Raw genomic sequence first — 16,525 nt, 5'->3', positions numbered from 1 at the left:
CAGTTGATCTCCAACAAGATTTTATGGATTTCTAAATCGACTAAAATTACACAGTGAGCATTCCACAAAACATTTGACGCGTGATGTAGAATGTCTTTTGTATAATTTTGTGTAAGTGCACGTGAAAGTCCCTACGTTTTGCATTTTATGAGAAAGTAATTCGTCGTCTTAACCCAAATGAAAAGTTAGAATTTTTTGGTACCTTCATATGCTAACAAATAGGATATTTTTATTCGTGTGAGACTAAAGTCATTAATCTTCCTACATTTTAGGTTTTGTGATCATTTTCTTGCCACTAATCAATTCTGACCACCTTGGTTTATTTTACATACTTGTTGTATCGATCGAAATCCTAGTATTTGGTCTAAATGCAGGAATAACGAACCGAAGCTTATTTGATTGGGCCAAACTTCGTTCTTCTGCATACCATACAAAACGTTTTTAAGTGACTCGTATTACATCAAAACACAAACACTGTGTTTAATTTAAAATGGTTCTAGTTTAAGAAAGAAAACGCATTATATCCAAAGTATACAATACCTCTAGCACAAACTAACGTGCTAAACATCGAAAGGAATCTTCAATCAGTTAGAGTTCTGTGCCTGAGAACCGATGAAACGGTCCTCATGTAGATCACCAGCGTAGATGGTCTATGCCAAATGATTGCTGGCCTACTAGAGTCAGACAGGAATGGTGTGAAGAACCAGCCAACGTCGAAGTCACACCGCGCGGTCAGCAGCTTGCATGGATTGCCCCATAAACGTTGTCAAGGTACTATAGATGCTTTGAAGACTGTAAAACACAAAGGACGTTATTACAGAAATATATTAGTTACAGTGGATACAAGCGGAAGTAAGACCACCACCCCATGGGCCAGTCCATGGCGAATGATTAACTGATGCGCGTTGGTCGTCCTCGACCGTTTTCGATATTCATTGACCCAACTGCTGGATGATTTGGCTAGGGCTTAGTGACATTTCACTGGCCCTACACTAGGAAGATGAGATCCGATATCTGTTTCCGAGGATTCTCGTAACTTTTTCAAGCAAACCGTCACACACTGAACCAAGCTGTAACCTTAAGCTTAGTCAGCCATCACCTCATTGTAAACAGTCTAGTTACATCTAACATCGAAGTTAAGTTATAAAAGGTAAATCTTTAACCAATGCCAAATAATAAAAGCCCAGACAAAGAAGACTGAAGAACATAAATCGTGATTAACAAGAGACTTGAAAAAAAGTTGTAATGCAATACAAAGAACAGAAACAAATAAATAACAATGCTTTCTAATAAAATGCCTTGAGGGAGATTTTCAACACGTCTTTTCCGTTACACTTGTTGTACTTGGGTGGCTGTTTTATTAAGAAACTGCATTTTTAGTTGTTACTACTTAATTGATTGAAATGACTGTTTACAATGGATAGAAACCACTTTTTCTTTTTTTAGAAACGCATACATCCATGAACGTTTTGGTTAATCACTATAATGAATCGACGGCTAACTTACTGTGCAATTTTTAAAACTTTGAATTACTCATTTTCTCGTAGTAGATTACTTACCTTGTGAGGAGGTTGGACTGGCCTGCGCCAACGTTTTGGGAACCTGTTGACCACATAAACCTAATTAGAAGCTATGCAGGTATTCTACACTTGTACTTTATATACACACCACCTGTTTACTGAGCTATTCTTTTTGATTGCCTGCCTAGGTATGTAACTGTCATAATAACATCTACGAAGAAGCTTAATCAGAAGTTATAAAAGTTCTAGACGTTGCACGTGGTGGTTGCTATTATTAACTGTTACAAATACTGTATAATATAAGCATCCCACTGATGATTTATACTTTTTCGTACTTATACATTAAATACAATCACTTGGGTTGTGACATTCATACTCCTTTTTGAGAATAGATTGTTTTGAATCGCCTCACACATAATCTGTATTACAGACTAATCATTATTAATCTTTATCATATACGTGAAAGTCAATAAAAAATATTTACTTTGACAACACGTGAATAGAAAAAAAGTATGATTGCTACTTCGAGTCTCAATATTAGAAAACAATATCTGCCTTTGTTATTTGGGGAAAATATAACATTTTTACAGATTTTAAACAGATCAAATTATTCCGTAACATTGCTTAAAACACGTGGCAGAATGAATCATCATTTGAAGTAAAATATATACACATCATCTACAAGACTTTTTAAATGCCTTATTTGATTGCTCATGAAGGTCTAGGAATTCTCAAAATGGTGCCATTTACAGCAAGTAGAACCAGATGAGCACAAGTGAACGCATTATATTTGGAATTCGTAATCAGCTAGCCATCAAATACAAAAGAACCATTAGTTGGTACAGATACCACAGTAAGTTAGGAGACATATAATTGGTATTGTTAGTAAGTACATAAACAAGTAAAGCGTGCACTTACACAACAAATCCATGATAAACAGAAGTAGACATGTTTTCGAACAAATTCTCAAAATACTGTAGTGTGGCGTTTGACTATATTCACCACTACAGGAAGACTGTGTGCCAGTTAACAGGTTAGATCCCCCCGTGGACCAAGTATCAGAAGGCAGTTGATGGCTATGGTGGAGATATATTTGTTGACAATCTCATGGTATCCAAATAATACTGAGATCGTGCCAAGGGGTAGCTACGTGCCTGTGTACTTTTGATCGTTGACATTGTTAACATTGCTTTACCCACATACGGACATCTTTATTCATGGACGGCCAGACGTATCGTGCAGCGATGAGGCGTAATTTAGCTGCGATACCTAGATGAGACATTCCATGCAGGGCATCGAAGACGAGACGACGGTAAGCAGAGAGTACGACGGGTCGGGGAAGACCGGTAGAAGCATCACATAAGATAGTACCTGAGCTAGTAGCTACGGGTACGTCCTGGCACTGAAGGGATGTAGATTGTGGTGCTTCTGTAAAAAAAAAGGGATCCTTTGCTTAAGCGGCAGCCATAGCAGGAAGATCAAGCACCGGTGAAGTAACTGCATCCACTTAGATATGTGACAGAGCATTAGCAACACAGTTCGACTTGCCTTTACTGTGACGAAAGTCTGTTGTGAACTGAGAGATATGGTCCAAATATCTGCACTCTCGTGGTGAGTAGTGGTCAGACTTGATGTGTAGAGCATATGTCAAGGGCTTGTGGTCGGCGAATAAAATGAAATTGCGACCTACTGCGTGCCAGAAATGTTTGATGGGACGGTAGGCTGTTAGTAGTTCTCGACCAAAAGCGTCATATCTCGTCTTCGTAGGAGTATGGCGTCGTGAGAAAGATTCGAGAGATTGTCAACTACCAGAGATGTTCTGTTGCATAACGGCTCCTATAGCAAAAATCCGATGCATCAACCGCTATACTAAGCGTAGCTGATGGGTCAGGATGAGCGAGGAGTGTGATATAAGCCAGAGCCATTTTGATCTCTGAAAATGCAGTACGTGTGGCATCGTTCAATTCTAATTTGCTTGGATTACCGCGAAGTAAATCGACTAATGGTCGTAACTGTTCTGTTGAGTGTGGGATGAAACGTCGATAGAAGTTAACCAGACCGAGAAATGCCTTCAGTTCCATGAGTGTGGACGGTACGGTGTACTTCCTTATTGCACGTACTTTGTCCTCGCAAGGTAAAATACCCTCTTGCTTAACGGTGTGACCTAAGAAAATTATTTCCGATTTGCCCAGTTCACACTTGTCCGGATTGACCACTATTTCATTATCTGAAAGGCGTTGGAATAATAGTGTAAGATGTTGATAATGTTCATCTACGTTTGATGATGCGATTAGCAGGTCATCAATATAGATGTGAACAAAATCTAAGTCTCGTTCTATGCTATCGATAAACCTTCGAAAAATTTGAGCAGCATTCCGTAATCCAAATGGCATTCGTAGGAACTCAAACAGACCAAAAGGAGTCGTGATAGCGGTTTTCTCAATATCTTCAAGAGCGACTGGGATCTAATGATATGCTCGTACCAGATTGATCGTAGAAAAAATAGTCGTGCCATTGAGCGATGCCGTGATGTCGTGTAATTGGGGAATGGGATAGCTATCAAAGCGTGTAACTACATTTAATGCTCGGTAGTCGCCGCATGGTCTCCAACTAACCCCATCTTTTTTGCGCACCATGTAAAGAAGTGAGGCCCAGGGACTGTGAGAAGAACGGATAATACCAGCAGCTAGCAGATTTTCAAACTCACGTTTAGCGAAAGCTAATTTGTCCGGTGCCAGTCGATGTGGTCTTGCCGTGGCTGGGGGTCTGCGGGTGACTATGTGGTGTACCACACGATTGGTCGCCGATGGAATCTCCTCGAGTGGTTTAGTTAATTTGGGGAATTTCTCGAATAAAGCGTGAAATATATCGTCACGCGAATGGAAGACGTCTAAGATTCGGTACGCGTACATCGGAGTTTATTGTATTAATACTATTCTTATCGTTATCCGTCATCTCAAGTTGTTGCCAGAATACTATATATTGAAAAATATCAATATGAAAAAGTGCAACAGACGGGGATAGATAAGTAATAGACTCACTGCGATTGAAAAGTGTTCGTAGTCTTGGCTCACCAGTCGTAGTGTGGAGTCGAGTCGCGTTTGACTATGATCACCACTACAAGAAGAATGCGTACCAGAACAGGCTAAACCTCCGGGTAAACCAGAAAGCAGAAGGGAATTGAAGGTTGTAAATGGATATATTTGTTGGCGATCTCGTGGTCTCGAAATAATACCGAGATAGTGCCAAGGGGTACAAGTGGAACTACTGAGCGAACGAAAGTTCGTGCAAGGTCACAAGCAACCGAAGAATGTATGTATTTTGGTACAGTTAACCGAACAAGTACGATAAAACAATCCCTGGTACAATTGGTTATAATAATAAGTGTTTCCATTACACCAATCGCGTTCTCTTGATAAAAGTAGGTCACTACAATACCTAGTGGATTAAAATGAAAAACTTAGTAGTCACGGCTTGATACAGACAAAAAGAGATAAGTCAATATTCTAAGTGAATAAGTTGAGATACTATATTCTCTAATTCGGACCAAATTAATAGAACCATCAAGCAACTGGAAATCCGACAACATCTATCAAAATAAAGGTTGTGTTAGGCAGCATCATTCAATTAAAATTGTGTTTAATCTCCATCAGGGTGAGTTTTATTCAATGACCAATGACTTTATTCTGCACAACATTTTCACAGAAGCCAGAAGCACTCTGATTAAAACAGGTTTCAAGTGTAAACTATTGCGTATTTTTCACTCTCGCTCTACTAAAAAAGAGTGCTCTCATAGATTTTCTTCCATTTTAACATGAAATCCAGCAAGTAAATATAATGTTCAGGGGGTGATACATATATCTCAATCATATGCATAAACATCAAGACAATAATAATTAATCATGCACTAACTTCCTCTTCTAAATTTTAGTAACATTACATTACTGAAGACGGTTATCCAATGCAAACTAGCTGGAATCATATTTGCTCAGTTTGGCTTGTTCATATTAAGGTTAAACAGGAAACGTAATTTATCGATTATCATATGATCTAAGTGAAGCTACGTTGTACCATTTACTGACAGATTTTACAATAAATGGGTTTTTGTGCATAGTTACGATAGATTACCAAATAAAAACTCTCATCTAGCGAAGCAATAAAATATCACTGATACAAGAATTGTTTGATCGTCGTACTTCTTAGATTGGATCGAGGATAAGTTGTGATCAGACCTCTACTAGATCATCACTTGCTTAACGGTTTCAGTCAAAAGTTCTCGATGAATGTCGACAGACATAAAGGTTTCATACGAATCCACTTATCGACCTCATTTAACCACTGGACATATTTACAGAGAATTGTATGTAAAGATAAATTAGGAATTAACGTGGTACACTACGTTTCATTGAGTTATGAATCAGTTTAGTCAATCACATCATTATTCTCCACATAAATGATTGTCTCACTACTCACTATGTAATAAATGTAAAACAATATCTTCGTATACAAATCAGACATAATGATTTCGTTGGTTATGATGGACGATTCTGAATTCATTATGCCAAGATGTACAACATAATGCTCTAAAAGGCATACTAAAATCGATGCTGCTAAAATCAGTAGCAATTTAAGACAATCACTGTGTTCATCAGTTGTTTTCATTGGGTGATAAAAGTCTTCAGAACTTGACTTTTAACACCGGATAAAACAAATGGCCGTCACAGTTTAGTTTGGAAAGATGCAGTAAAAAGATATTTCACTGATAACTTTTCAACGGAGTGGATAACCGGAGCTCATTAATCAATGTCACACCAGTTTAAACTCAAAGTATTAGACTTACATTTGTCAGCAAAATAAATGTCTTGATATACGTAATTTTTAACTAAATCGTTCATGGAAATATAATGTTTTATCATTATTCGTTCATTTGAATAGAGTTTCACAATGGTTTTGTTCAGTACAGGATGTTGAGGGTTTGAATCCCACAGGAAGCATCAGTCCCACAAAGATTCCAACCATGCCATATTGATTAGTATCAACTAGCACGAAACCTAGGTTGAGAAGAGTTTCTTGTCGACTGCGACCAACTACCTAATATCTTTAAAAAATGTTATCAAAGTTACTTCTAACATATCAGTAGTTATTCAATATATAAACGATTATTTGTAATGCGATCAATTGTCATATGCAATTCTTGATTTTAATACATAAAATGGAATCCCTAATATATAAGGTAAAGCAATATATAGCAGTAAAGTATGGTACAGGGAAGAGCCAATCAAAATCGTGACAAATATTCTAGTTTTTCTTGAGAATTTAAAAACAAACGACTTTTATCTTTCATCACTTAAATTGGGTGATATTAACATATCTTTTTTGTGCTCATAACGTTCAAAATTGTTAGGAGAAGTTCTTTTTGTTATCATGGTATATAAATGTCAATGTTACACGTAGAAGAAAACTGACAAAAACCCATGAAAAACTAGCAAACTTTCTAAAGTCACAAACCTGGAGCACGTTTTACTTCTTCGGTGTTACAAAATACTTTTAAATTATACAAGCTCTCTGGCCATCAATTAAAAAGTGAGTTACAGATCACGAGGTCATTTTGAGGGTTGCTCAGGCTTCTTCATGAGCTTAGCCTCAACTGATGTTTTTTACAACAGTAACTAATTTAAAATAAAGATATATTCAAGGAGTAACTGTTTCATAGTTCTTAGCAAAGAATGATTTATTCCCGCTTGTAAACAGTTGATGTTTTACGCTGCTTATTTAAACATTGAAATGAGTTTATCTTTGGTGTTAGTATCATATTAATTTCCTCTGAAGGATTCATTGAAGTCATTTTACAAAATTAATGAACTTTCGTCGGAAAATATTTGAGATTATAGTCAGTTGGTCACTTTTTCTATAATTTTTTTTTACTTATGCTTCACTCCATTGATTGAATTAAATTAAAATATCCAATTCCTGCCTCCAACTATTATCATAAACACAAAATGTTAATGACTTCAGCTAGTTATGGATAATCCTAGAATTTTTATTAAAGACCAAGAATTTTGTGAAAACTTTTTTGGTATTGTCTAGATGAAATTATTGCGTCTCCAATTTGTTAGTTACTTTCATATTTCTGCTAAGAGTCATAATTCACACCGTTTAATTAGTTTATTTTAACTGAATATTGTTCAAAATTGAAATCACATTTGACGAATATTATATTTATTGACTACATTATATAAATTATTTAACTTATAATTACGTAATATAGAGAACGAAAATCCTAAACTACATATAATATAGATAGCTCACAAACTCTTCTCATGAAGTAATGGTCTTTATTGCTCTTCTAAAGCTTAAAGAAAAAGATGATATCAGAAACACCTACGATTTATTAATTTTCCTAAGAATATTATCAAAAACATATCTATAAATAGCAATTTCAATGAAAGATCTTTGATTAGTACCACGGTTTCAGCCTACCGCCAAGGTTACTATAAAAGAGTTACAACGGCCCTTAAAAATATACAAAATTAAAGCTCTCTATAAAACAACCAACACTCTAAGAAACGCTTTAGTTATAATAAAAGATAATATCCCATTTACATCCACACAAATTTGTGTTAACAGACTAGGTTTTGTCGATCGTGATACGTTCGACATAGGAGATATTCATCGAACCTGAAATGTTTATTCAAACAACCATATTTGACCTTATTTATTTTTTGAACAATCTACACACACACAATATCATCTCCTGTACTTCATATTACAAATTTATACACTTTTTCTTCTCACCATTATACACAGATAAACACAGTGATGTCCCATACCGAATCATCTTGACCTAAGATAACATAACATATTCAGATGTATTAAGATTTAGTTGGTGCTAAAAATATCCTGCTTTGTTTCCGTTGTACTATATAAACTTGTGTTAATTCCATTTTGCATTGTCTATGGCAAAATTCAAACAACCAATACAAATGAAACAAACTTCATCCCATTGCACAAGTCAGTAGCTACCTGGACTCAATATCTAAGTGGATAACATGATAAGATTTGAAATGAACGGTATTGTGTTTGAATCCCGAAGTGAGCATCAACACTGGAATGCAGGTACATCTAGCTGACGAGTCCAAAATAAGACGAAACGTGCATCCTGGATTGGATTTCTGACTACCACCCTTCTGTGCTTACAAACTAGTATTAATTTATTCCGATTATTTTTTCAATTACTCTGAAGAAGTGACTTACACCAGGTCGCAAAAAGTCAGAAATGTAAATCATTACTCCTTGAGATATCATAAAAACATACTATTGACAACAATAACTGTTTTGAATAAAGAACTTGGATGTTTCACACTGTCAGTGTTGATTACTGCTTGCAACTTAAAAATGTTAATTAGATTGGTTAAATTTAGATACGTTGATTAATAATACAAATTGAAATAACACAAAACACTCCCTTGGAAATGTGATTTCTTATAAACATACATTTCATATATTATTACACATTTTCTTATAACATTTAACTTCAATCATATAAACGTTATTCAAAAACTAATTGATGAGTCTAGTCTAAAGTGACTTGTGATTGGTCAAGGTGTTTGTGGAGACTTTTTCAATTTATTGATGTTTCTTATTATGGATCGGTTAATGAAGACCAGAAAGTACTAGACAGTATCTAGTAGGAACTAAAACAATTATCATAAATGGAATTTCATGTTACTACAAGCCAAATGAAACTAAAAGTCCGATTCGTTTTGTTTAAACTCAGTTCGTTAAATTTATTATATGCACCGTAAAACCTAAAATCTTTAGGTTTCATCCAGTATAAGGGCTTAAATCATTCCTAAGGAGTTCAAAACTATGAAGAAATAAGCATCTAGTAATCCTTGTCTTTAAAATAATTTGCTTACTAACTAATATTTCAGTTTTTTAAAGGAGTGTTCATCTCCTTACCAAAATGACTAGAAATGCCATGATTCTATGTGTGCAAATTTAATTTCTGTCACTTAAAAAGATTGTTTCTTTGTTTTCATCTAAAGCATAGTAATTTAAGTTACTACTCAACAAAATGTAGTCATTCCAAGTTTCTCATTCTCTCTATATATATTACTGCAACCAATTTGTCCCTGTGATCATTAAATTCTTGGAAAAAAGAAATTTAAGAAGGATACTTTTAGTGGAACAGGACGTACAACTTTTCTATGTGTATTATATGTTATTGAGTGAATTATTTTTTCTAATCAAGAGATAGTTTAAGAACAAAAAGTTTTATAAATTAAATAAATAAATAAGTTAAAACATCTGTCATCTTTTCTCAAACTAACAAGAGACAAATCAACTTAAAGAAGAAAAATATTGTGAACTCAATTTAACCAATAACAATATTGATGGTTGCTAATGACTACGCGTGTAGTCGCGATATAAAAAGAATTAATTTTTAACAACCGTCATGAATAGATTATAGTTGAAATTGTACCCACCAACTAGAAAATAATTTGAAAATCAATTTCAACAGTTACGGAATTGTAGAATTCGGTAAGTGTAACTACATTTTTTTACATACACACTTTTATGTACACACTGTTGTTTAAGACGGCTCCATCTGGTGATTATTATGCTTGTGGTGAATATATGAATAGTTATATACAACCTCTGTCATGATAAATGGTTTTAAATAAGCAGAGTATCAGATTGATTGTATGTTACATCGGTTACAATGATGATAAAACTTATGGCTTTTTAACCATTTAACTGATTCTTTAGTCTAATTTAAATTTTCTCAAGTTATAATCAACTAGAAACTCTGTTTAAATAGTCGTAAGTAATTTCATTTGTTTAATCTTGTATTACTCGTGGATTCTGAGCCGAAATTCTCATATTAGTAGAGCTTCATTTATAAACATCTAGTGGTGGATAATCGCATACGGTGATAAATCTGGAAGCCATATAACTTAATCACTGACCCCTATTCATAACTTTTAAACGTAACTACCATTCCAGGCAATAACAGTGACACCGGATAGGTTAACTACTTTGAAAAGGTATATTGTATATGATAAAGTTTATTTTGTCAACAAACACAGTTAGAAGTTATTCCACTATCCAGAAACAACTGTCTAATCTACATGTGGTATGACTTTTGTATTATCTTCTAATCTGATTTAATTTTAATTGAGATAATGTATGACTGAAATAGGAATAACCTATCGACTATCCATTTCACTGTGAATAAGTTGTAACTCCGTACGATTAGTACCTCAACATTTACAAATCTCATTTCGAATTCAATTGCCGATCTTATGTAAATCAATGATCTTAAACTTAATTCAAGTCTAAAGATTTCTAATTTTATTTGAAAGTATTTTAATCAAGCTTACAAGTTGCACACCCATTGCATACCATTGAATAGAGCTATTATATTCATTTTTATAGAGATAAATCATTAACAAGCAACACGATAAGACCTATTAGGGAAGGAGAACTATAATACAAGAATCCGATTATTTTATGAAATATATTAAAATGCTTTTTCTATTTACAATAACATTTCAATAGTTATCTGAAATGATATACAAGTTTTATTAATATGCAACTATTAATTTTTATTGTCGTCATTTAAGAGTAACTTTACTTATTGATTAGTAATAAGTATATATTGTGTCCTGTTAATAAAAATGTCCTGTCTAATACTAAGACATTGGGTGAAGGAATACTAATTGTCACTACCTTTTCAAACGTTTCATGAAATTACATAACAGTCATGGAATTCCAGTAATCAGTACCGAGTTTCATTTTTAAGCTGAATGGTTTTGTTGTTGTTGTTGTTGTTGTTGTTGTTGTTGTTAATATAACAATTTATGGTTTGAATTTCAGTACATTTATCTATTCAGATAGAATTAACAATCAGTAATTATTTAGATAAGCTGTTTGGTAGAATTCAAACCTCTAAAGACTGTTTTAATCAAGAAATGATACGATTAGCATAACCATAATGAATTTGGAAAGGTGGATTGAGAATAGTTTCAAAGAAGAGAACAACTGTTAACCTAAGCATTAAAATTTTCCAATTAGAAAGTAGTAATTCTATATCAGCCATTGATCACAATTCCAGCTATTCTGTACTAACAATTATTGGAAGCACATCAAATGAACTTGTATTCAGATTAAGATTAAATTTTAAAAAATCATCATTGAGTAGCGTTGTATTTAGAACATCACTAGTTTCTATATTTTTTTTTATATATTCACAATTAAGTCCTAATGAATTTATTAAATGTTACTGTTATGTTCTTATGCCCTGTGAATATATACGAACAGCTTAGAGTCACTGTGAACTCTCATTGGACTTCCGAGATGGTAGCTTCTCGCCTAACCCATCCGGTTCAGTACAGAACATCAATATCAGCCTCCGGTATATGAATCATATATTTCAGACATATTTGGTGTATATACAAACAAACCAGACCGCATCATACCATAAAATAGAAAATAAGATCAAGCCAAAAGTGGCTGTGATTGTGAGATACTGTTACTAATAGATTGCGAATAACTTAAGAATAATATATCGTATAATATTAGTCGATAGGTCAAATAAAAGCTTATAATAATGGGGATATATATACAGTTTAGTTACATAACAATTATACAATGAGAATATAGCATTTTGAATTTCTAGCTCTGTAATAATTAGTTTTTTTTTCATGACGTGTGCTGATCTTAAGACTTTCCGAAAGCATACTGATTACTAGGTACTAACGTAAATCTAAATCTTCATAAAGCATTTTATTTAGTTTTGTCAAAACCGTTCATTTTAATATCTTATAGCCTTAGAGAAAACAAAACTGTAGGATCTCTCGTATGTGTTTTATGTTACTTGTAAATCACCAAGTTTACTTAAAGTTGATTGACCATTAAGTAATAAACAATTTGATGAATACTAAGTTCTTCATAAAGTTAAGTGAATTATACCGACCAAGTTGTAATGTGATCATTAGTCTAAGTTACCCAATATCATATACACTATGATGGGATGTAAAGTGTTTATATCTATAGAATTTAACCAGGACTAAGGACTTGTTATACATGACATTGGTCAACACTCAGTGGCCACTCAATTATGAATGCACTTCAGCCCTACAGAAGATTAGATATAGCCCAAATAGATCAATGTAAATGTCTCTGAATGAAGTTGAGTGACATGGAGTATCAATTCTTCCAAGATTACTGGCACACCTTTTTGACAAGTACTGAATAGAACGAAATCATCGGATATGTGTCTGTATTTGTAACAACTCTGGTATTGTCGCGTGAATTTCTCATGTATTATAAAAGCAATATCCACCGAAGTGATGAATCAGAATAACTACAGCATGTAACAGAAATATTTGATCTCAGTGTGATCTATTACCCTCCTTTATTTTTGTTTCGTAAAAGAAATAATCCCAGAATAATAACAATCAGATACATGAAGTCCTCACTTAATTGTCCACAAAAAGCCCTATCAATTGATTTCAACGACCAAATAAGAATTGCATAACAAAATGATGTCCAATCACTTAACCAAATGGCTACTTCATGGGATTAACATACAGTATCTAATCATCATTCCATACCAAACAATATGTTACAATTTACTCCTGAGTAATTAGTCAGTGAATTTACTTGTTTTCACATTGTATGTAAGAGATGAAATGCACAAAATTAGTAAAGCACTTTTAACAAAAGAAAATACTTTATGTTGTAGGGATTAACTAAACCAATATTTCCTTCCAATAGAAATTATGCACGATCTCGTTTAACACCATTGTGAACTTGGTGTTCTTAACAAGTTTATTTTATTTTTTTGTTAAAAATTATTTACTATAGTATATGAATATTTAACCTAAATCTAAAAGAATGTCTGCTGAAAAATTATCCAGAATTGATTCAATTGATGACACTGATAAAACTCGTAAAGGATCACATGATACACCACAAACAGATAGTCGACGTCCATCAATTATTACTCAGTCAAGACGACAAAGTCGTTTTAGTTTTGCATCACGTAGGTCATTGTTTGGTGGACATGGTTCACTTATTGGAATGTTACGTGGTGGAGTTAACAAAAACATAAAATATGAGAATACATATAGAATACAACCGAAACCAAATGAAAGAATTAAACAGAAACAAGTTAGTTTTTTTACCAATGAAATTTGATAATTGGTTGTAATTATCCATATTAAAGAATGATGAGTTTGATAAAAATAACTGGCGAGACTGTAATATATGAACGAAACAATCAGATTTAGGATAACATGATTTTGGAGCGAAATTCATTCGTCCATTTGGCTAAATAAAGTTTTGGCATTTCAGCTTATGTTAGTTCGTGGTGAAAACTCTAAATCTAATCCCTAACCCTAACCATCAACTGAAAATTATAATCTTAATTCATCACACTGCTTTAAAACCCTCATTTTCAAGGTCACTTTAGCGTTCCTCAAAGGTCATCCATAAATTATAATTTACCAAACAACGTTATTGGTGCTCATTTGTAATTATGATTAAAAAATAATTTTAGTTATTTCAACTCGAAAACTGTATCAGCTTTACTTATTTATTCATATGATTAATGAGACCACTAAACATTATTAACACTCAGTCACGTAGATCATCAGGGATAGTTTTAGTTCTCACTGATATTCACCTTCGTTGTTATCAATTCCGAAACATCAATGACTTATATATTTCAGATTGAGTTTACTGTAACATATATTATTTTGTTATACACAATGTAGATTGCCACACTGATCATGGAGTTTGCAATCAGTTATATATATCATTTACTTTTAAGGTATTTGAGAGTTCACGAATTAAGTATCTGAAGAAAGGTTTTATGTGGTCTTACAAGATAAGTATTGAGATGTTGCTGGTACAGTTATCATCAATACAAATGCAACTTCTCCTGAGCGTTTATAGCGTACAATTAACTGTCTTCAGGAATACACCTGCATTGTGTCAGATACAGGTCATAACCTTAAAGAAGTAATGAATCTTAACTCACATCAGTTGCATCTAGTTTTCTGCTTTCATCTCGATTGAATACTTAATAATGTGTTTTGATTTGATGCAGTCACCATGGTTTGGCATTTTAGGTAACTTCTATAATAATTCGATTTTAATTCTGTTCGAATTGCTTTTGAAACATATGTATTTAGTTATCAGTATAGGAATTGCTCAAAGTAATAATAACTTAGGTTGGTCCATAATCTCGAGATCATTCAGCAGTCTCTTCGAACCTCCATACTGATAACAATGATTATGATGAGGAACTTAAACTATCTTTTTTCCAAAGACATATGAACAATACCAATAGTCTTCTCTCTATGATTGGCATTTCCGTTTACTTGTAATCAAACCAGTGTAACTGTTGTTGTATTTGTAAGAAAGTAAATAACCTTTGTAAAGAATATACAAAGTTACCAAAACTTGTAAGTATACATACTATTTTATCTAATTTCAAATCACTATTAGTAGAGGAATTCATTTCAAAATTCATATTGAACATTGACTGTGTCAGTTATCTTAATGATAATTTATGAGATGGTGAAGATTTGTAGCTCAGGTGGATAATTTGGATGGAGTTTTGTTCTCTGAGCTGGATGTTTTGGTCATGAAGCTTTCATCGTTCTTATGAACGACATCATCAGCACAACACATCAGGTGTTAATTTATTCTCTTGATAAGCTATGTTTATAGTGCAAGGGAATGTAACATGTTAACTATGATAGTATACATTATATTTTTTTTCTTTCACTATTATATAACATTTCTGTTTTACTTAAACTAATCTATTAATAGTTACGAAATTTAATTCAAACAACATTGGATCACACATTGAAAGATGTTATCTATGAACCGTTACAAGCACGTATTTTATCAATGAATTTAGCAAATATGTTAAGAAAAAATGTACGTGAATTAAATACTCCATCAAGGTATAAATTTGTTGTACAAGTTCATATTGGTTCACCGGAACGTAATAGTATATTTATTAGTAGTCAATCTGTATGGAATGTTGAAATGGGTGATACTTATGCATCAGCCATATTTTCAAATTCAAAAATATTTGCTGTTGGTATTATACATGCTGTATATTTTGAATAATAATTGTTGTCATGACAGTTAGAGAAATATATATATATATATATATATATATATATATCAAGTGATTATTGAATGACATATTTATCATTTTATTTCAATATAAATATCTCGATGGTTGATTGTTATTTATATTAAGATATTCATCTTATCAGTGACTTAATTAACTGATCAATAGAATTTGGTCACTTCTAGAGGCCTAGACAAATATGAGGACTACTTAGTGATTATTCAATTGTGAAAAATTATCCAGTTGTTGTTCGATTGGTTTGATAGTAATATATGAGACTACTAAACTAGATTATATGTACTCTAATCCACCAGGCAGCATCAGTTCTCACAGTACTACAGTTACACCTTTACGATGGGTGTCGACTAATAGGAAACCTAATCTTATGGTTTACTGTCGACTACTTACAAATCCATAACGTAAACTATTGAATATTTTTGATGCATAAAATTCTATCGAATTCAGTTGTATTGTCGTTATTTCAAACATTGTGAATGGAGTTCTGATCCTAGCTCGATAATAGGTTTTTTCTCAATGTTCGAGGCAAGTGTTTTTTTATGACTCTCAGTATGTAAAATGTCTAATTACTACGATCTTTAATAGCTAACTCGAACTGTAAAAGAAGAATTTCAATTAGATTCCTTTCATACACTAGTCATGGATTGAAAAATACTCAAGAATTTAAATCACCTGAGCTATTCTTTACACTGTCTTTATGATTCAGTGTCCTTTGCTATTACTTTTTCAAATGAGTAATAATGAGTTACACCATAGTAAAATCTTCACCATAAAATATTTATTCTAGCACCTGAAGGTTGGCTCCCAGATACTAGCCAATACTAGG

General features: G+C 33.1%; 1 protein-coding gene across 1 annotated transcript; it reads left to right on the top strand.

Moving 5' to 3' along the window:
- The first annotated feature begins 9,856 nt into the window (after positions 1-9,856).
- On the top strand, positions 9,857-15,788 carry TCTEX1D1 (Tctex1 domain-containing protein 1). The gene is made up of 3 exons (XM_012940492.3): positions 9,857-10,064; positions 13,395-13,700; positions 15,369-15,788. The coding sequence occupies exons 2-3, from the start codon at positions 13,425-13,427 to the stop codon at positions 15,672-15,674; spliced, it is 582 nt and encodes a 193-aa protein (XP_012795946.1). The 5' UTR covers positions 9,857-10,064; positions 13,395-13,424; the 3' UTR covers positions 15,675-15,788.
- The last annotated feature ends 737 nt before the right edge of the window (positions 15,789-16,525 follow it).

This window comes from Schistosoma haematobium, chromosome ZW, assembly GCF_000699445.3.
Source record: "Schistosoma haematobium chromosome ZW, whole genome shotgun sequence".
Lineage (NCBI taxonomy): Eukaryota > Metazoa > Platyhelminthes > Trematoda > Strigeidida > Schistosomatidae > Schistosoma > Schistosoma haematobium.
Note: the sequence above shows the minus strand (reverse complement) of the source record. Positions and strands in the feature narration are given on the sequence as shown.